Source organism: Pleurodeles waltl, chromosome 10, assembly GCF_031143425.1.
Source record: "Pleurodeles waltl isolate 20211129_DDA chromosome 10, aPleWal1.hap1.20221129, whole genome shotgun sequence".
Classification (NCBI taxonomy): domain Eukaryota; kingdom Metazoa; phylum Chordata; class Amphibia; order Caudata; family Salamandridae; genus Pleurodeles; species Pleurodeles waltl.
In genome coordinates this window covers 82,101,767-82,124,505 of record NC_090449.1, presented here as the reverse complement: position 1 = coordinate 82,124,505, position 22,739 = coordinate 82,101,767, and the positions used below count along the sequence as shown (strand labels likewise).

Below are 22,739 nucleotides of genomic sequence, written 5' to 3'. Positions count from 1 at the left end.
CGTTTGAGGAAAGCCTCCAATCTATTGGAATTGGAAGTAACAAAGAAGAATTTCAGGGAAGAAGATGTTATGTAAAGTTAGAGAGTGAACAAGTATGAAAAAGGAACTAGAGAATAAGGGTGATGGAGAAAAGGTGTTCACCCCAGGTGCCCAATAAGGCTTTCAGCCAGAAAATAAAAGGGTTAAGATCAAGATAAGAGGAGGAAAACGGGGCTGATTGAGCAGACATGCGTAAAGCAAGCCTGCGAAAAAAAGAATGTGTTATGTTAAGTGTATTTGTGAAGCACGCCATCAACCACGAGGGTATCCTGGCACTGAGCAGGTGTGTGCACCTAGCCCTGCCTAGAGGAGTTTGGTGAACTGAAAAGCCAGGTCTTCAGCTTCTTGCAGAATTCAAGAAGAGAGGAGGCTCTTCTGTGGAGTGGAAGGTTGTTGCACGCTTTAGGAGTGATGCAAGAGAAGGCTCGTCCTCCGAATCTGCTTCTGTGTATGCGTGGGATGTGTGCAAGTAGGAGACCTTCAAGGAGCTGAAAGGAACTGCTTTCAGGAAATGGTGACTGTGCGAAGCAAGACCACCTGAACTAAGCATACACCATGACTGGTAAGCAAAGCAATCAGAAACTGAAATACTTTACAGCCAATGTTGTGTGTGCTAGATTCATCTGAGTTTTGAGAAAGACAGGATTGCGCAATCCAAATCATCGGCTCCGCAGAGGGTGTGTGGTTCAGTGATACTGTCATACAAATATGATCCTAGAAGTGTTTGCTGCAAACTCTACATCCTCTTTTACTGCCACGTGTGAAAACTTATAAGGCAGAAAACATGTCTAGTCTCACCTGTTCAGTAGTTCTGTTAAACGCTGCGACTCTTCCAAAATCTGCCTGCGGCGCTGGAAGACAAGAAACACATCTGAAACAGGATGTCTTTTACGTGACATTCAGCACTTTCTAGCTTCTATCCAAAAGGTCTACGGTGTCACTAATACTCTAAATGGTATTTCTGGGTCTCTAGTTCCATGTAAATGCACATACTTCTTGATAAAGAGGGAACCAAGCATCTCTGATAGAACAGAAGACCCTTTACAGACACTGCACTCCAGGGATGACAAACAGGTAGGTAGGATGCATCCAAGTCCTAAAAAACGGTGATGCTTTCACAGAAGTGATAAGGTCTGTAAATACATCACCAATAACGGTAAGTGGGGTAATTATGTATAAATGTATTTGCATTGAAGAATATGCCCTGACAAAGGGCAGAGAAACCAAGACCAAAGTTATGCTCGGAGCCCAGCTACATAACCTATGCAATAAAAGTGACGTCAAATACAACTCTTGTTATATGTGGGACAATCATGCAGCTTATAAAGTACTGTATTAGAAATGTAGATTGCTGCTAAATGAATCAGCACCCTTAAAAAACAGATAGGAAAACCTTTCCTCATTCAGGCATGTAAATGTCATTTCATCAAATGGCAAACCTAGATATTAAAGCATGATTTTATATCTATTTTCAAATAAGTATTAGTTAATCACTTTCTAAAAGGAAATTATGTCACTTCGGGAAGAGGAAGAAAAAAAATGTAGGGATTTAGCCCTCGAATCATAATGTAACATATAGTTAGACAATCAAAAACTGTGACAGTAAAACCACCGGTAGAAGGAAGGGGTGGATCACGAGTGATTTGCGACGTCAATTAAAAATACAAAAAAGAAAAACACATAGCCCAGTCTTGGTCACTATATCCCTTTGCATCATTCTGGACAAAAAATACAGATAAACAAAAAAATAGCATTGTACTGACGTAGAAATCCTGAGGCTGGATGGCAGTAGAACACGGCTCCAGAAAGATGCTGTTGACCAAGGGCCTTTCGAGCAGATTGTATCCTTGTTCCCTTTACAAAACAAGGGTATCACAGAATATAACCCACCTTGGTGGGGGTCTTCTTTACCATGAAATGTTAAATTTTCTAAAGCTATCACAGTGCTATTTCTGCAGTAAGGGATTCCAAGTAGGGTTGTAATGGGACTGAAGCATGGGTTGGGGTAGAAGGGCGACAGTTTGGTCAGGGACTGAGCCTACTTTCTAGTTTACTAGGCAGTGCCAGACCAGTACAACCAATATGAGTATGTTTGTCAACAAGATTGTTGTGCTAAAAATGAGTAATACCAGCAGTGACTGGGCTGGTCAATTTGGATGTACCAATGACCAACATGTCCTGGTACATTACAGGTTTGGTGATGTTGATTCGCTGGCCTTACTCGACAAGTCACAAGTGCTGCAACCAGGAGAGGATGTTGATAAAACTAAAACACAAACTTTTTCCAGTTCTTCTATATGTATGAAAAAGCCATCTGAGACTGTGCGCAAGATTAATCAATAATCTGAGAATATGAACTCGTTTGGATAATGTTAGGTTGGGAATGTCCGCTGCATGGCAAACAACCTGTACCCCTGCTATGAATCATCAAACCTCATGTAAAACTGGTATATGTTGTTTTTTATTCTACCTAGCATGCCATATCTAATGTGCGCTGAAGCATAAGTTTGGCCTAATGGTAAAGCCAGGAGATAGAACGTGTTCTATTACCTGGAGGGGGCCCCAAGCATGAACTACTGCCCATGTCCTAGGCAGCTAAAATTAAATTGTGATGGCAGCATACGAATTGTGAAGGATTATTAGCCCTGAGCAGACATGTTTTTCAATTCTAGGAGCACCACACTAGGGTCTAGTTCCACTTAAATGTAACCCAGGCCCTTGTGCTGACATTCTGTGTGCCTGCTGGATGCATCTATGCATGTTACCTGAGTGGGGCATGTATGGTAGAAACAAATCTGAGTCCTGGGACTCCATTTTGGATAGCACTGGTTTCGCATGGCAAAGGAGGGGTGTGGATATAGAAATGTGCCAGACCCTGCTGCAGAGGAGACTGACCAGGAGAAGCCCAGTCCTGTTCCTGACATGTGGAGCACCCAGCAGGAGCCGATTACCATCAAAAGTGCAGGTGGTCTATCTACATTGTTTGTGTAGTGTAACTGTGTGAAAAAAACTGCCCAAACTACCAACTACTCCTTGCACCTCTGCAGTGTATTTGGAGGAACTGGTACTGAGACTGCTCATTGGTCAATGTACCGAGAGAATATCCACATCATTGGCGTAGCAGAAAGCCTTCCCCCGTGTGTGTGTGTGTGTGTGGGGGGGGGGGGGGGGGGGGGGGGGGGTTCTCCTCTAGGGTTAAGGGGCTGTGCCCCTCTGAAATTCCTGCACATCAACATTGAAATAACATTTAACAGATCCATTAGTTTAGGGATATAATTGTATAGTTTTCTAAAGCCATTCATTTTCATTGGGGTCTACAGTGGTATCCACTATAGGCCAGTGACACTTTTAGCATCATGGTTTCGGGCGATGGACTCTTCATCCCTGCGTGAGAGCAGGCATCTGTCATTCAAAGGCATCGATCCCACCCTTTCCCATTCGTCACTCAGTAGGAGTGAATGGAAGCATGTCCGGTTTAGTGCCTTGTCCTCGGTGATGGTAAGCATTATAATGCTAATCTTGGGTTATTTATATTGTGCTAAGATCCCTTGTCACCTTACCCTCCCCCACAATGACACACCAGCCCTGGCTGCAGATCACTATCCCTTTCAGAAGTGGAGCTGTTGTATTTGTTCCTCCGCTAAATTGTTCCAAAAGACGAGCAGGGTTCTGATTCCCCTTGCAAAATTTATCCACATATCGGAGTCAAGCTCAAAGCGAGAAATATGTGCTTACAGGAAAGGCAGTTATCTGCTGTATGGGATCTTCGTGCCCTTAACATTAATGACAAGGAATGGATTGATTTGCGAACAATGAATGTTAAAAACATTATGTTAATGTGTCAGTGATGTCGTTCTTTTCTTTTTTTCACGTTTCACTTTATGTTGCATTCGCCAAGAGAGTTAGCTGTTTCACGCTCTGTTTCTGTACTTCTTTTTGTGCATTTTATTACTCTTGCATAGTGCATATTTTGACTTGTGTGAGGTGTTTATAAGGGGCTTTGATGCAGAGCGCTTGTGCTGAGGTTGAAGGCAGAGCAAGGTGCCTGTCAGTGTGTTGGCACCTCTGCAGAGCACACAGAACAATGGTCATGTATGCCAGCTACAATTGTAATTCAGTGTAAGTGTGTGTGATGGGGTGCACAGTGGTCAAAATATTTAGAAGGCAAAAGCAAAAGGAAATAAAGTGCTCATGTGTGACAGCACTGTATGTTTGAGATGGTAAAATGAGGGAGATGAGAGGTAGTGCATTCAGGTGACATTGAAAAGAGGGTGCTGAAGAAGAAAGAGGAGACTGAAAGCATGCAGATGACAAAGATGCGCAGAGAAAAGTGGCATACATGTGTAACATAAAGCACACATAACTGAAGGCCATACACCTTCCACAGGCCTCAAAAATATAATATAGTCTCACAATTTCAGAATTGAAACATGTCTAATGCTAATTATTTGTTTATAAGAAATCAGTGTTGTTACTCATTTATCTTAAACAGATAACAACCACTGACAAAGCCAATAGCACTGACAAGTTTTAGGTGTATGTCAGTTGTGTTATATTTCTGGATGCAATAACATATCTGAGAGAAACCAAAATATAGGTCGGGTGGCACACTAAGGGAATCACAAAAATGTATTTTACATGTCCCTTTTAGACAGCCCCCACTTTTTTCATCCCACTTAAAGACCTCTGCACATATTTCTGTATGACTGGCTGTAGCCAGCAGCTGTGGGTGCTTCCTGGAGCCTGGTTAGAACATTTTCTTCCAAAGCTGATGCTGCATGCATTGCAAGATTCTGCACAAACACACACTTTAATGGGTTGAAGTTGTCATACTGTACAATTTGCACATTAAAACTGTTGAACATATTATTCAAGTAAGATATCAGACGGTTTTTAATGTGTTTAATATTTCAAGGCTATGCATTCACACTGCTTTATAAACCTTGCTTTCTCACTAAATTTGTTTGCTTTCAAATGCACCATTTGTAAATTTTTTCAGGAGGAAGACCCACCCTCGACCTCATGTTTGTCCATTAGGCTTGTTCGCTTCACTTGCAACGTAAAAGTCATACCCAACTTTTACACCTTACCACTTTCAAATGTCACCAGCCACAAATGGAGCCACCCAGGGCCTGGAGACCACAACTTCCAAAACACAAGTCATCAGTCAACAAGGTCTCCTGCACTGTTAATCTGAGTGGTTTCAGCAAGGAGAGAGTCTGCTACCCATGGTCCGGTGCCACTTCTTAGAATGCTGCTTCAGTGAACCTTACAGGTGCACCGACCAGAGCTGCTACATCCCCGTCTCCTGTGAACAGATAAATGAGAAGAGGCCACAAGCAGTAGCCGGTTGTCTAGTTGGTAGGGTGAGTTGCGTGACAATCCACACAACAGCCTTACCCTATAAAATATTTTTTTCACCTTAAGAATCAGTCTTCTACAGATGCACATGCAAGGTAAAAAAAAGAATTCAAATACCGATCTACAACATGCTGTACAGGACAGGGCACTGGCATGCATTTCTCTGCTCCTCATTCAAAAATGCTTTTGAGGATGTCATCACAGAATTGAGTATCTGGCCTGAAGCTGGTCCACAAGGAGTGGTGGCCACTCGGGACGTGCAGATGCTACTGTCAAGGCACACAAACCATTAGGAGGGGGCTTGCTTTGCAGAGGCATCCTTGAAATAAGATGATATGTATTGTTTGGATCTATTAAGGACATGATAAACTGCACTTAGAACCACATTCATTTTTTTTTCTTTCTTGACAGAGCTAACCCCAGTGTGTAGGATCACTGGAATTTAGTTAAACCTTAAACAGAGAACAATATTTTGCACTATGGTTACCAAGGTTGGAATGAACGTTGGGGAAAACAGTTTCTACACACTATATTTATTTCTATTCAGAAAGAAAAGTCTGTTCTGCCCTGCTGAAGGTAAAAATGAAGTTGGCTGCCTATGTCGGCTTCAGATCTAATGGGAGATAATGGTAAATGGGTACTGTGACTAAAGAGGCATTAGAAAAGCAGGTGACAAGTATCTCTGAGATCTTGATGCCTCAGTTAAAGTTGAACTTGACTTTGTTGGAGCAACGCAAATGGTTATGTATTAAAATGTAAAAAAAAAATAAGACTTGACTTAAGACAGCTGAATGAAAGTTTTAGCAGTAGAATGTCACTTATACTTCAAGACTAGCATGACTGGCTTCTGTTTCCCCAGTGCAACTCCATCAGGACATTGAAGAGAGCAAGGTGGTCTCCAGACCCCCTAGCATCTGCCTTTCAGAAACTTACATTTGCCTTGTACTCCACTCTCTCAGGCAAGCTATTGATTGCCATGCGTTCCCAGAAAAAAGAAACATGTTATTCCAGTCAGCAGCTCTGGCAAACAAGGCAAGGCACATGATACATGCTATCACTCTTGTAGCCTTTTCCAAGGCAAAGGGAGCCAGTCATCTGACAAGCCCTCATAGAAGGCCCTGGGTAGTGTATCGGTTATGGGCACAAGACGGTTTTTCATTCAAGTACCCTCATAACATCACTGATTATTATTACCCTTTTCCAGGCTCATTTGGCCACTGCCTCACTCTAGGTGACCCATCTAAGTCTACTACCTTAAACCTGCAGAGAAAGCCAACATTTGATCCATTGGCACCTGCACTTCCTAATTCCTACAAACGGGCCCCTTTTACTCATGCCGCAGGGTTCACTCATCAATAGTTCTCCTCCACTTCAGAGAACTTAGCAAATACCATTCTGCGTTTAACTGTACTCTTTAAACTGCTTGACTACTCGGTTTCCTTCAGTGTTCAGCCAGGTCCACATTCTTAAACATTGACAGGAAAGACACCTGTACATGTCTTTTAGGCCTCTTGGACCCCATCGAGAAAGCCATAACTTTTCTAGAGGAAGCTGGCATGGCCTGTTGCCAAGGATGCCCCAGGTCACTCCTCTATCTTAGTGGTGTGCTGCAAAGCGGTTCTACAAAATATAAATTATACAATTGTGTTTCTATCTTCCTAAGGTTTCAAGAAAAAGCCACCAATAGCCTCCTTTTCAGTGAGATATCTTAACATTATTTTCAAATAACATCTCAATCTTCACAACTTTGAACAAGGCCCAGACCACAGTCTTGCATGTATTCCACAAACCACAGGCTTTTGCTTCAGCAGACGACCAACATGACCATTCATCTTTTGTGACATTGAATACTTCTTCGGTTTGCATTCGGCTCCAACATTCTTCTCACATGGCAGATGAAGCTTAAGTATCATCGCCAACAGAGGCTTCGGGAAGCCTCACCTGACACCTTTCAAGGGAAGTCATCCTCTAAGCTCTCTTTCCCTCTCCACAGTGGTTGGGAATCATATTGCCCTCTTCCATCCTACACTGCAGGTCATCCGAAAGGATATCACAAAGACTTCTTCATTGCACCAAGCCAACAGATCACACATTATACTTTTTTCAAGCAAAGAGAGCATCTGGTAGACCACAAAGTTTCAGGAATGGTCAAGGAGGATGCCCTCATAGTTACTTTCTGAAATTGCTTTTTAAATATTTATTTTTGGTCAGACAGGGAAATATAACATCAGGCCATTCATAAATCAAGATAAAGAGCATGCATCTGCTAGGAGACACCACAACTGATGGCAGCAGCATGGATAGCTTTGAGTTGAAGAGCTCCTACCTTTCCAAGACAAGAAGCCTTTCCAGAAACTCCAATGGCACGGATAGATTCAGTAGCTTACATGACTCGCCTTGGCCCATCCTCGGCCTTTGGAATGTCACCAAGTGGCCCAGGCAACCAGGACGTTTGCCTGGTAATGTATCTGGATAACATCCTATTGATACACCACTCTAACATCAAATTATTTCACAACAGCTATTTGATAATGTTCCCATGTACAACCTAGGCTTTGTCATCAATTTAAAGAAATCATCCTGCACTAACAATCAGACTACAGATTTTCTGGGTCTGTGGTGTACAATTTCACATGGACTCTGAAGCTCCCTCGCAAGAAAATCTGCTTCAATGAAAAGAGGCTAAAAAGTTTATTTTTGCTCTCATCTTCTAAGAGGCTGAGTGTGAATTATTATTCCTTTGCTTGCTTTTGTATAGGTCACCTCTCCAAGCCACATCACTATACGTCAGTCGGCCAGTAGAAAAACAGTCACCTTTGCCATCACCTTTCCTATGCAAATGGGATAGACGACAGCTACAATGAGACGCAAATCAAATAGAACTCCTGTTAGTCCTAAACTGGAAAAGGAGGCTAGGAAAACTATCTGTGGAAAACGCAGGAGAATCAATGCAAACATCTAAGTCAGCAAGAAACACAATCTAGGAGGTTTGAGACCATCAGCGTTCCTGTAAAAGATAAGATCAGGTCACAGGTAAACAAATGAAAACTAGTGTGCCAATGAGGGGCGAAGTTAGCCCCTGATACTCTCTGGAACAAAAGCCTTCATTGACTAAGAGCGAAAGTGAGCCATATCCACATCGGTGACCGGAACTCAAGTCTGTAAGTAGGATAAACATCCCTGACCCATATGAAAACTCTGACTGCATAGTGCTAGGATGGGGAATAACTGCTTGTCAGACATCTGTAGAAGATGCCAACTCTATTATCCTTATAATGAAACTAGTTATATAACCGTGGGCCAGTACTCCGAAATGATAATCCTGCTTGTACTGCAACAGCCAAAAATTATTTTTCTACTTCCAAATATTTAGTACTTTATCCATATCCTACGCACAATTATGTATTATGCATATCATGGCATTCTTTTCCTTTTTTCGAATGAACAGCTTTAAGTATGTATATGCTGGCTGCGAACATACTAATTAGCTGAAAGCAATAAAATATACTTCTAAAGTTCACATCTTACTGGATGAGGACTTTCAATCTGAGGATCAATGGGGGCTGTCCCATTTGAGGCATAGAATAGTCAAGCAATCTGAAGCACTGTTCCAGACATCATCACAGAGTCCAACACCAGCAGGAGATGATGGGGAGCCACCTTGAGAAGTATGTTTACTACGGACACGTGGTCATTAGTGGAGCACAGCCTTCACATCTGTGCTTTTAAGTTGTTCCACAGCATCTTTGTGTCGTCAAATAGATGACTCATTGCAGTATCCTCCTCGGAATGGGTAACTTGCTGGGGTGAAATGTGTGAACAAACTTGAGGAACATCCAAAAGCATCTGCAAACCTCTTGAAGGGCTTATGGGACACCCATTTACAGAACAAGTTTGTGTTCATCAGAGCACCTTCCTGGTCTCTCAAAACAAACAGTGGACTGGCGTTTCAAATATCTCTGGGTCCCCAAATGCTCAAGGTGGTGAAAATTCTATAGTCTCTCCTAGACATGACCCTTTTCGCCACTTGCCTGAACCGCCATCTTCACAAGTTTCTGACTTGGCATTTGGACCTACAAGCTCAGGATACACATATCTTCCAGGAATGGCCGGAACTTTGACCTTATACTTTATATCGTCACCTTCCTCCACCTCAGGGGTCTTATGTTTGCCAGAAGAATGACCTCTAAGCTGATGATGGTGATCACAACAGACCGGACCTCTCAGACACGGTTTGCTTGTCTCCTGGAAGGAGCAACACATTTTCTTCACTCTTTTCCATCATTCAAGCGACTATTCCTGAGGAAAGGGCTACTCCACACAACCTGGCCTCATAAGACCAACAGTGCCTTCTCACATGGTAAATCTTTGGAAATCCATAAGATGGTCAGGCCTTTGCCAAAAGCTGCAGATTTTCTTATGAGTCCTGGGTTTCAGGTGAGACACAGACAAGCCTGCCTGCCTCAGCTTCGATAGCACATAAAAGGGGGTGAATTCCCTTAGTCCCACTCTTCTTTCCTTCTTGTCAACCTTTCTAATAAAGATTTTTGTTACAGAACTCTACTATTCAGCAAATGCTGAACACCTCTTTTTCTGCTGGAATGACACAGCCAACGTAACAAGCTTTCATTTCAAGAAGGGTATTTGCAGACAATGCCTCCTAACTTCACATGGAGTATCTCTGTGGTCCTTTTCCTGTTTATTTTAAGTAGTACAACCAATGCAATTTTGTTTACTCTGGACTCTGTCTTTCAAACACACATTTCTGCTGCCTTATCTCATTCAGAGTCTCTCTAGGGTGTAAACAGGGGTTGTTTTTAGTTACAGGTTGTGCTGCATAGGTGTCAGCTGGTATGCACATAAATGCTTTCTTTTCATTTGGGGGAGATGTTTATATATGCTCCAGAATTAGTACAATTAGTGGATCATGTGATGTAGACATGCAGGCGATTGCCTGTGGTTTCACAAAGGGATGCTGAGGTTGGTTGAAACTTCCTTTCACTTGGAAGAAAAAGAGATTGCCAGTCAGGACTGCCAATCCTGTTAGAATTCTTCTGATGAGACCTTCTTTCAGAAATAAAGTCCAGTGTAGTTCTCACTTCAGACTACTCTTGAGGACACGTCTTATCGCTAGCATGGAAGGTGAGCAGGCTCCTGGTATCATGTATGCCTGAACTGGTAGAGCCAGGACTTAAGATAGTAAATCACTGATGATGAGAGGTAATGTCTAAACTCTAGGTTTTCAGGTCAGTTATATTGATCCTAATGAGCACCTCTATCTCAAGGAGCACCCTTGGCTGACAGGAAGTAGGTATGGAAGACGAGCAAGTGAGTGAAGCCTGACAGAACAGTTGTGTCCTTATACTTGTGCAGGATTGAGCGAGAGACTACAAAAAGCCTCACAAGAAGCCTGCATGAGGAAAAGGGTCTCTCAAGATAGAGCGTGGAGCAGCTCAGGAAAGTGCACACCAGTACAGAATGTATCTCATCATATTTCTACAGCAAGCTGTGGCCAGCACACCATGAGGGAACTAGGATGTCTATGGACCAATCTGGACCACTAAAGAGCAAAGTATTGAATACCCCACTCCCACATTAAAGAAGGGCTGAGGAGCCACAGAGGGTCAATGACACTTCACAGTAGGGGAAAGAAATGAGAATTTAGAAAACAGTCACAAATTTGCTTTCACTAGGTTACAGTTGGGAAATTAAGTACTTGTTAGGAGGAAAGTGACCCTGCACCCATAATGTGTCCATCGTTGTAGACCATGTCAAGTAAATGAAGGAAATAATTGGGCACTGTGTATTGCACTTTGAAAATGTGAAACACCGTTTGTGTCTTTTTCTAACACAAAGTGAAGAAATTTACGGATAGAAAGACTTGTACATGGCCGAAGTGTAAGGGAATAAAACATAACCTGGTGAGATACTGTGGGAGGGAAAAAACCGTTTGGCAGGAAAGCTGGCACATGAATTGGAGGAAAACGGCTTCATATTGTTTAAACCAGTAAAAGCACATTTTGATCTACACAAGTGATTTGCATAAAGATCTTCTGCTACGTAATAAGGCGAGTGGGAAATAGGCCTGGAAAAGAGACCATAACTATCTGCTACAGATAAAGAAAGGGAAAGTTGCAAAAACAGATGTATCATTGGAGTTCAGTTTCGTTAGGACAATATAATGTACACACTGGTCAATGTGAGTTTGTGAACACTGTCTGTGACTGACCTGAAAGTAAATTTATAAACAATGATGTCTGAACATTCCCACATGTGACTATATAGGCATTGTGGAAAGCAAATGCGCATTCAGACTATTTTTATGTATGTGAAAGTTAGGAACCAGGATATTCCTGATGCACTGGTGTGAACAGTAAGCAAAAACTTACCCCACTATTCAATTACTTTGGCACTATGATCTGTGTATTTTAAGCACAAGAATTCAGGCTGCCGACCCCCTTCCTGTGTACTGAAACAATGTCAGTATTCTTCCCTATTGAATAAAGGGTGGCAGATAGTGCTTAGACACCCGAAGCATACAAACACACATTCTTAGCATTGAAGCCCTTTAAATCTCTAGTCTGCACTTCTCACCAGATGGGGCCATGTTAAGTATCTCAAATCAAACCAAGAGAGCACCCCCATCAGGTCCAACCCAGCCTATCACTCCTTATACATTAGACTGTTTCAGTCAAGATTAATCTTGGACGAATCTTCTTAGGCCTCTCTGCTCTATCCTTATTGGTTTCTGAATCTGGACAAACCTGTTTCCTATCTAGCCTTGGCACAATCGGTCTGGAAAGTCAAAGCACATCAGAGCTGGACCTCTCCTAGCACCTAGGACTCCCATATTAATTGCACATCATCCTGTTCTACCAATTTACAGATTATGTATTCTAGGTTTGCAATCATACGTGCAATTTGAGAAATGATATGTTCAAATTTTTTTGTAATTAAGATTAAGCTGCTTGACAGCAATTCTGAGTCACTTCGAAGAGAAAGGGGGACCACCAAAAAGCTATTCTGATATCAGCATCACACTTACCTCATCAGCAACCTGCTCCTTCAGGTAAGAGAAGGGCACGCCCAGTAAGTGCAACTGCCGCTCGCCATTCCAGTCAAAACCACTAGCTTTGGAGAACTGTACAGCAGACACAAAAACAAGTTAAATGATTTGCAGCATATACAATACAGCAACAGTGAGCTGTTGAGTTGTAACATAGTCATACACTAACGGCATGTGAAAAAATGTGTGCAATATATCGTTCACAAACATCTATATGTATTAAAGCAAGTAATTTATCATGATTCTTCCACAAATCCTACACTGCTTAGTTCCTGAGACCTATGCTCTATATTCTTCTGTGTTCTACACCTTATGTTCTTCAACATGTTACACTAAATAATCTTCCCTATGGCACACAATGTATATTCTTCCCTGTGCCTCATATTACGATTTTTCCCTGTGTCTTAGGCCACATATACTTACTTATGTCCCCATACCCCACTTTCCTACTTCTGTCTTACTCCACCAAGTGTACTAAATTGTCATTCTTCTCTTTGGCTTAAACTGCAACTTGTTGCTTGTGCCTCACATGCGTTTTGACTGTTTGTCCAGCATCATATATTTTCCATATGTTCTACACCATATTTTCTTTCCTGTGTCCGAAGCCACACATCTTTTTCTGCATCTGTTCTGCTTCAGACTGAGAGGGAATGCAGTGAAAGGAATGCAAAGAATGCAGCACTCTTATTCTGAGTAATGAATTTATTAAGGCATTTCCCAAGTTTCATACATGGAACGGATAATGTGAACTTTTATTTCAAAGGCAGCAACACACATCAATTCTAAAAACAATCACAGCAGTAGAATGAAAAACACAGAAACAAAGAAAATGTGATACTTCAACAATGGATATTATTATTATATTATATATATATATATATATATATATATATATATATATATATATATATATAAAAAGAAATGTTGTCCTCACTGGCGTGCTAGGGTACACTTTCTTTAGTTGGTGCCGGTTGTTCGGTAGGACATCCGCATATCACTTATTACTGATTCTCTTGGGTTATAATAAAGAGAAAACCGCACTCCGAGGTTGAACCATTACTATACTTCCTTTAATTTGTGAGCTCAACAAAAAACAAACAATGTCAGGACTCCCCTGACGCGTTTCGGTCTCACCAGAAGGTCCTAACGCCCCGGTGACCGTGGGGGTCTCTGGAAAACTTTGCACACAAACTGAAGACCTGCACGCCTCAGGGGTAGCTCACTGACCCATTGAACTACCTTGGTCGTGCAAGCTCGAGACGGTACCACTGGCATGGGGGAAGGAAAGATCTCAGCGCTAGGTCCAGGACAACACCATAATACAGTATACCACCACCTGCCAGCAGCCACACAGAATTACGCAGCAGGGTCTGGCGTCCTCACCTGAACAATCAAGCAGCGGGAGGCAGAACCATCCACAGTGGCTCTACTGGCAGCCATACATAGTTCTAGGGAGGCACTTGAATGACAAATTGCAGGTACCCATATTGTAATTAATCTCCTACGTGCAGACTTGAGCAAAGTAACCGACATGGTGGATAATGTGGAATCCAACATTAGTACCTTACAACTGGAGGTCCACCAACTAAAGCCAACTGGTGTCTCAAATGCCTATGTCCACGGAAGCGCTGGAGAACACTGTTGAGGATGCCGAAGGGTGCTAGTGCCTGGATAATGTGCACCTTATGGCATTTCCCGAATGGGTGGAGGGCCAATCGGCAGAGACCCTTTCCTGAGGACTTCATGAGGAACACCATGCACCCTAGGGGCCTCTCAGAGTTTTTGGTGTGGAACTGGTCCACCAGACGCTGACCCCTTTCCCACCGCCGGGAGCCCCACTCCAGGCCCTCATTGCCAGGATCATGAAGTACAGTGACAGGTATGTTATCGTGAGGGCTGCCAGGGACCTTTCAGTTCTGCAATTCGAGAACCACAACATCGCAATCTATCTATGCAGACTACATTCAGAAGGTACAGGAGCAGCGCAAGTCCTTCACTGCTGTGAGAAAGAAGCTCCGCAAGACCAATCTCAAATACATGTTGGTATATCCTGCAAAGCTCGGCGTTCTGGCCAACGGGAAATTACATTTCTTTGAATATCCAAAGAAGGTATGGACCTGGCTAGACTTATTCCCTCATGTCCACTGAGTACAGTGGACACCTTCCATGATCACATTAAGAGGGGCTCAGATGACCGCCATTGGGGTGGAGAGGGCCACCATCGAGACACAAGGGGGATCAGCCGCATTGTGGTCTGAAAGGACAGCACTATAGACCCCACAACATAAAAACACGCCTTAGTACCTGAAATGTTGACACCCCCCCCCCCCCCCCTGAAAGGGATCTGGGATCTCCCTCACAGACTATTGACATGGTACTGGATACCGTGACATCCTGAATGGGAGCTCTCCTTGTTCTCAATGTTTTATGAGCTTGTTCGTCCTGCGTACGTGGCTTTCTCCCACCTCCGGGATGAATATTTCAGTGACAAAACTGATTGCATGTTTGCCCAATATCCCTTCAGTAGATGGGGGCTTTTGATTTATTGAATGGAGCAGGTGGGATTATGTAACCGTGCTTTTGCTTTTCTTGTATCTGTGGGGGTCCTCTGGGAGGTAGGTCTTTTTTCCTCCCTTCCTTTATCTTTATCTATTTCAGTGTATCTTGGGGAATTGGGGTGTAGTACTGCACGTCCTGGCACTTTGTTTTGATTAGACTAGTATGCATATACCATTCTGTTACACATGTCCAGGGTGAGGGAGAGAGTTTATAGGTTTTTTGTGTTGCTTCTTGGGATAATATCAATACTTGGTTAGTCCGGACGCCTACAAATTGATATCCTGGAATGTGAGAAGTCTGAGCACTTACACTAAATGATACAGTAATGTCCTTCCTGCAGTGAAATGGGGTCCATATTGCATGCCTACTGGAATCCCATCTCTCTGACTCGGGGCTGCCAAACTGGGATAGCGATGGAAGGGGCAACTGTACTTTGCTAATTACTCTACAATAGCACTTGGGGTTTCCCTTGACTTGAATTAATGGACACCAGCGTGGAAGTGCACTTGTTATTCCGTCAGGGGAGATTAGATGGGGTTAATATAGTCATCATGAACACCTTTGCACCTAACACGGATGAGACAATTTTTTTCCCCAAAATCCAGGAGGTTCTTACACTGGCACTGGAAGAATTGGTTGTTTCAGTGGGGGATTTTAACTGTGTCCTGGATGGAGGTCTGGACAGACACCCACCTCGATTACTAAACCCAGGATGACACTCAGTGGCTAGTCTGGGACTCTCCAATATGTGGAGGGCCACCCAGCCTGACATGTGGGAGTTTACTTGTGATTCCTCTACTCACAATACACATAGTCGACTGGATCGTACACTGGTCTCAGACTCTCGGAGCGTGAGCCCTGTTGTCCACCTATCTAGGTATCTTTCTGATCATGCTCCGGTACTCTGCAAGCTTGCTTGGGGGAATGGACCCGCTCACTTTTGGGATGGAGACGTGCTCCTGAGATTCTTCAGGATATAAAGGGGTGGGAGATCGTTGCAGAGGCACTACTGGACTATTTTGAGATCAATTGGTTATCAACCCCACAACGGGCAACAGAATGGGAGGCGATGAAGGCAGTAATCTGGGGCACTGCATGGGGTGCTCTTGTGGGGGTGAGGTCCATGCTCCAGTCGTAGCTCCTGCAGGAGGAAACTGAATTAGCACATGTGCAGCAGCTGTCACAGGACAGCGCCTCTGAATCCTGGCCTTTGCCAGCTCCGCGACATGTCAAGGAAATAAGGGATAGGCTTGAGAAATATACCCTCAAATACTATTACCAGTTTCTTTATAGAGAAGGTGACGCTTCGGGACGCCTTCTGGCCTGGCTCTTAGTGAGGCAGATTCCTAGTGCGCCCAGTGGTCTATCTTAGGAACTCTACAGGCAGGGATGCGTATACCCTGCAGGATATTGTTGATGCCTTCAGGGCTCACTTAGAAAGTATTTAACAAAGCCCTAACCTGCTGGGCCCAGATATCATTACTGTCTTCCTAAATCTCATGCCCCTCTCTCGCTTAGATGCTGAGGCGGTCACAGATTTAGAGGCTGATCTGGGTGGGGAGGGGAAGCTTCAGGCACTCCATGGTTGCAAGACGCTGGGAGGCAATAGCCTTACCGCAGAAATCTGTCAGCTTTCTCCCCTTCCCTCACCCAACTCCTATTAGAGGTGTACCAGGAAGCCAAAAGCATTGGAGTCCTGCCGGAATCCATGCGGGAGTGCTATATCTCCATGATGCTCAAACTAGGGTCTGACAACTCGGATCCCTCTTCCTGCAAACTTTGTCCATGATTAATATGAACACTAAAATCCTTTGTAAAGCCCTTGCTCTCCAGCAGTGTCCCATTATTACCCAATTATAAATCAATGTGGCTTCATTCTTGGTCATAATACCACCATAAATCTTAGGCGGCTAGCCCATTTCACGCAAGAGGTGGGCGGAAAGGAGGATGAACCAGCCACTGCGTTCATAGATTTTACACAGGCCTTTGAAACAGTGGAATGGCCATCCCTTATGCAAGTACTGAATGCCATGGGGACTGCACCTCGGTTTCGCTCATGGGTACAACTGCTGTATACAAGGCCCGAAATCAGAGGGCGAGTGGGTAAATTATGTTCTGAGAGCTGTGCTATCGGCAGGGGAACACGACAGGCTTGACCCCGTCCCCTCTTCTCTTTGCACTTGCTGTGGAGCCGATGGTGGCCTCGGTTGAGCAGGAGATGGTACCCTGGGGAATTTTGGTGTGAGACACTAACCACTTTGTGTCTCTATGTGCGGACACCACTCTTAGTTGTCCTCTGCGAGACCCCTGCTACACCGATTTCTGGACTTCTTAGACAGGTTCGGAAGGATAGTAGGCCTTCAGGTTACCAATCAATCAATAAAAACTTTATTCGGCTGACGAGCAACCGTGCAAATACAAGATTATCCATGGTACACCCAAAGCACAACTACAATACTTAATTCTGGGCAGAGCGCAGACAGTTGAAAAAACAACTCAATGTCTGGTCTGTAGAAATACCCTGATGGATATGCCTGGATACCAGTTAATTTATCTGGGTTGTGTGGGCCCAGGGTGGACAGGAGACCCCCTTCATTAATTGAGCTGTTAAAATTCACTATTACGCTGTCCCCCGACCACCTCCTAATGTCTGGGCCCAGCCAGTCGACCCGCCTTAATATACTTATTGAATTATAGACTTCCGTGCCAAAACTGGCATTTGACTGAAACCACTGAACCAACTTATTCTTAAGTTTCCTAAATGTTCCAGCTATCAGATTATTATGAGGGGTACATTCCCTAGGACTATCACATATGGGGTGGACTCGGGAGGGAGGTTAATTACCTTACTTGCCCAGGTGGCTGTGACCCGGTATGGTGGTATTTGGGGCAAGAGACAGCCACCTGCACTGACGGTGTTGTAGATGCATGCGGAGCGGAAGTGAACTTCCTTATGGCTCTATGGGCAATGCTATCTTGGAAGGATATGCTGGTGTACTCCGAGTCCGGAGTGGATTCGAGTTAGTGTTAAAATTAGTGATGGTGTTATTAAGCCCCGTGCGCCAGCTGTGCGGTTTTTGTCCATCTGTAGTGTGGCAAAACTATTTACCTGCACCATTAATTGCATGATGCGTTTTTCAATTTGATCTAATTTTGAAATAATCAGCTGAGAGTTAACATTGTTTGTTCTCTGAATGGAAGTGTGCACTGAATAGTCTGATGAGGGCCGTCTGCGCCCCACTTTCACTACATTGCCCTTTCTTTTTGGGGCAGCCATACATTGCTCCGCTTACATTGAGGCTTGAATAATTGTTCACCACCCTGGAGCCTCCCTCCTGGCTAACAACCATCAGTGATTGGGGGCGGAGTTGGGAGGCGGAACCTCGTCATGAGCGGCCCTGCCTGTGTTCACCATAGGCGAGGGTCGCGTAGCTACGATGACAATGGGGTCTTCGATGAACTAAGGGCACGAGGCATCGGTGGAAGGTCCTCTCTTGATGAGGTGAGCCTTCTCTCGGCTAATTCTACCTCTTTCAACACAACAGAGAGTGCCCAGGACAAGAACCCGCCATAGTGGGGACTTTTCGGCACTCTGTGGTGAACTGTGAGTGACAGCACCCGCCTTTCTTTTCCTGTCACAAGTTTAAATAGACCTCAATACACTTTAGATGAAGACCCTGCGTTACGCACGGTACAAGGTTTCAGTCGTTCAGTGTAAGTATCTGTTGCAAAAAGCTGTGCTGGAACTAAACAGGGGTACTTGATAAAGAGGGCAGGAGCAGTTCAGATAATGCGATATAGCTTAAAAAGCAGTATAGGACGTGTCAGGCCTAAGGGCTGTGGGCTGAAGGAACTCACCAGTTTTGCTCATCAGCACACAATTTATAAAAAAAGAAAGTTGCCCACAGAAGTACTGAAAGAACAACACACTTTAGGCAAATTGTCTCCTTGTGTCACAAAAGCAGGTTGCAAAATGAATCCAACAGCAGCTTTCAGTATCCGATAGAGTTATGGCCAAAACGTCATCGCTAAGAGTCCACACAATTCACCATCACTCAGTCCTTAGACTCAGGGTGAGCTCGTTTAGGAGTATCGCACTCACTCCTGCCAGCTCAGAGTACCAAGTTCGCCACCTGTTGATGCCTGGTGCCTCCCGCTAACGTGTTAAGCCACAAAGACTGCTTCAGGTGCGAAGACTCAAATGCTGCCAACTATACGGAAAGTGCAACTCCTCCCCCGAAATCAAACAAGAAAAGGATTTTGGTGGGCTTTTATCTAGCTTGCACTTAAAAGTTTTAGAAATGTACCCCTTTGGCAGAGATAGCCGGCTCGTGCACTTCAGGAGTCGCCGCAGTCTCAAACTTGGGCTTTCGACACAGGCCAATAATATGGTGGAGTGGTCACCGGCAGAAAGCTCCAGTTGAAGCTATGACTGTTGTTGGGCTCTTGGCAGCCAAACGGTGTCCGGGTAAGTGGGCCAATGAGAGGAGACCCTGCTCTGCCGCTGACGGGCCTAACCTTGGCCCAGGCGCATCCCATGCTGCGGTACAGTGGCAACGCTTTATGTAGCGCTAATTACTGTCAGCTGGGGGTGCAGGGAGGGATTACGGGACTTGTGGTCCCCTGCGGCCGTAAAGCCGGCGGGTCACCCATCACAACGAAGGAAATGACCAGGGATTGGCGCTGTGACGACTCCCGGTGCAATGTTTCCACGAGAGCACGCTGTATAAGACACATCCACAACACAGTCATTGGCAATAGGTTCCAGCACAGCCTTTGGATTCATTATACAAAGTTCTTGCTCTTCTGGTCGAGTATACTGCGGTGTCTGGACCCGGTGACCTTGCAGGCCCTCCCCCTGCGTCGGGAGACTGACCGGTTTCGCTACTTGGGTGTCACGGTGACACCCCGCCCCCCTTAAAAAAAAAAAAAAAAACTTTCAATACCACCGCGCTAGAATCATAGAAGGCTCGTGCTCATCCATACACTTTCGGAACACCCTTCCGCTCTCCCTTATCCCCTTTGCCGCTACCAGGCCTTTTCCCCCTCCTGTGCCGAGCCTTTTTTTGGCTATTTGGGTCAGTTCGCGCTTAGGCCCTCATAACTTTTTGTTCACATAAGCTACCCACGCCAAATTTGCATCCTTTTTTTCCAACATCCTAGGGATTCTAGAGGTACCCAGACTTTGTGGGTTCCCCTGAAGGAGACCAAGAAATTAGCCAAAATACAGTGAAAATTTTGTTTTTTTCAAACAAATGGGGAAAAAAGGGCTGCAGAAGGCAGCTCGTGGTTTTTTCTCTGAAAATGGCACCAACAAAGGGTTTGCGGTGGCAAGATCACCATCTTTCCAGCTTTCAGGAACAGGCAGACTTAAATTGGAAAACCCAATTTTTCAATACAATTTTGACATTTTACTGGGACATACCCCATTTTTACTATTTTTTGTGCTTTCAGCCTCCTTCCAGTTAGTGACCAAAATGGGTGAGAAACCAATGCTGGATCCCAGAAAGCTAAACATTTCTGGAAAGTAGACACAATTCTGAATTCAGCAAGGAGACATTTGTGTACATCCTATAAGTGTTTGCTACAGAAAATAACAGCTGAAATAAAACAATATTGAAATTGAAGTGAAAAAAAAAGCAATTTTTCTCCACGTTTTACTCTGTAACTTTTTCCTGCGATGTCAGATTTTTTAAAGCAATATACCGTTACGTCAGCTGGACTCTTCTGGTTGCGGGGATATATAGGGCTTGTAGGTTCATCAAGAAATCTAGGTCCCCAGAGCCAATAAATGAGCTGCACCTTGCAATGGGTTTTTATTCTATACCAGGTATATAGCAATTAATTTGCTGAAATATAAAAAGTGAAAAAAATGTATCAAGAAAACCTTTGTATTTACAAAATGGCCACAAGATAAGGTGTTGAGACGCAAACCTCAAAATTTGACCAAAAATAAATAAATAAACCTTTTCCTCTCATTTCGGTGAAAGAAAGTTCTGGAATCTGAGAGGAGCTACAAATTTCCTTCCACCCAGCGTTCCCCCAAGTCTCCCGATAAAAATGGTACCTCACCTGTGTGGGTAGGCCTAGCACCCACGAAAGGAAATGGCCCTAAACACAACGTGGACACATCACATTTTTTCACAGAAAATAGTGCCTACCTGTGGATTCTGGCCTCTAGCTCACCCGGCACCTGGGGAAACCTAGCAATCCAGCGCATTTTTGAAAACTAGACACCTAGGGGAATCCAAGATGGGGTGACTTGTGGGGCTCTGACCAGGTTCTGTTACCCAGAATCCTTTGCAAACCTCAAAATTTGACCCAAAAAACACTTTTTCTTCTCATTTCGGTGACAGAAAGTTCTGGAATCTGAGAGGAGCCACAAATTTCCTTCCACCCAGCGTTCCCCCAAGTATCCTGATAATAAACATGGTACCTCACTTGTGTGGGTAGGCCTAGCGCCCACGAAAGGAAATGGCCCAAAACACAACTTGGACACATCACATTTTTTCACAGAAAACAGAGGTGTTTTTTGCAAAGTGCCTACCTGTGGATTTTGGCCTCTAGCTCAGCCGGCCCCAGTGGGGGCAGAAATGGCCTAAAATAAATTTACGCCCCTGCTTCCCCCACACCCCCAGGGAGCGACCCTTGCCTACGGGGTCACTCCCCTTGCATGACATTGGCGCAAAAAAAAAAAAAAAAAAAAAGATCCCTGTGCCTAGTGGTTTCTGCCCCCCTTGAGGGCAGATTGACCTAAAAATCGCTCGATCTGCCCCCAAAGCGGGCAGAAATGGCCTAAATACAATTTGCCACTCCAGGGGAGTGACCCTTGCCTAAGGGGACGCTCCCCATCTGTAAAACAACAACAACAACAAAAATCCCCGGTGCCTAGTGGTTTCTGCCCCCCTTGGGGGCAGATCGGCCTAATTAAACTAGAAACCTAAAAATCGCTCGATCTGCCCCCAAGGGGGCAGAAATGGCCTAAAATAAATTTGCCCCCCAGGGGAACAACCCTAGCCTAAGGGGACGCTCCCCTTGCGTGAAATTCACGGAAAAAAAAAAAAAAACTCCCTGGTGTCTAGTGGTTTCTGTCCCCCTTGGGGGCAGCTTGGCCTCATCAAAATAGGCCAATCTGCCCCCAAGGGGGGCAGAAATGGACTAAATATAATTTGCCCCCTATGGGTGCGACCCTTGCCTTAGGGGTCGCTCCCCACCTCTAAAATCAAAAACAAAACAAAAACAAAAAAAATATATATATATCCCTGGTGCCTAGAGGTTTCTGCCCCCCCTGGGGGCAGATCAGCCTAATAATAGGCTGATCTGCCCCAAAAGGCCTTAAAAAAAATGCACACCCCTGGGAGCGACCCTTGCCCAAGGGGTCGCTCCCCTCATGCCAATTTCATTTAAAAAATAAATCCCTGGGGTCTAGTGGGCGTTTCAAAAGCCGGATTGCTTTACAATCCGGCTTTTGAAACGCAGAGAGAGACTTCAAAGGGAAGGAAATACATTTCCTTACCTTTGAAGCCTCTCCGGGCCTCCTCCACGTGATCGGAAGAGAAATGTAAAGCATTTCTCTAGGAGGCCTCTGTGACAATCAGCGCGCGATCGCGCGCTGACCTCCTGGGGGGGGGGGCGGGGTGCAAGGTCTTCCCCTTCCATCCCTGCCTTGGGGGGTGAGGGGGAACCCCACAGAGGGAGCGCTAGCGCTCCCTCT

General features: G+C 44.5%; 1 protein-coding gene across 1 annotated transcript in view; it reads right to left on the bottom strand.

The window, feature by feature from the left end:
- Window positions 1-22,739, bottom strand: part of CHTF18 (chromosome transmission fidelity factor 18) — a 330,765-nt gene that overhangs the window by 271,363 nt on the left and 36,663 nt on the right. Inside the window, exons 5-6 of the mRNA XM_069209815.1 lie at window positions 12,446-12,541; window positions 838-890 (exon numbers count right to left, since the gene is read on the bottom strand). Coding sequence (XP_069065916.1) covers window positions 838-890; window positions 12,446-12,541 — 149 coding nt within the window. The remainder of the gene's footprint in view (window positions 1-837; window positions 891-12,445; window positions 12,542-22,739) is intronic.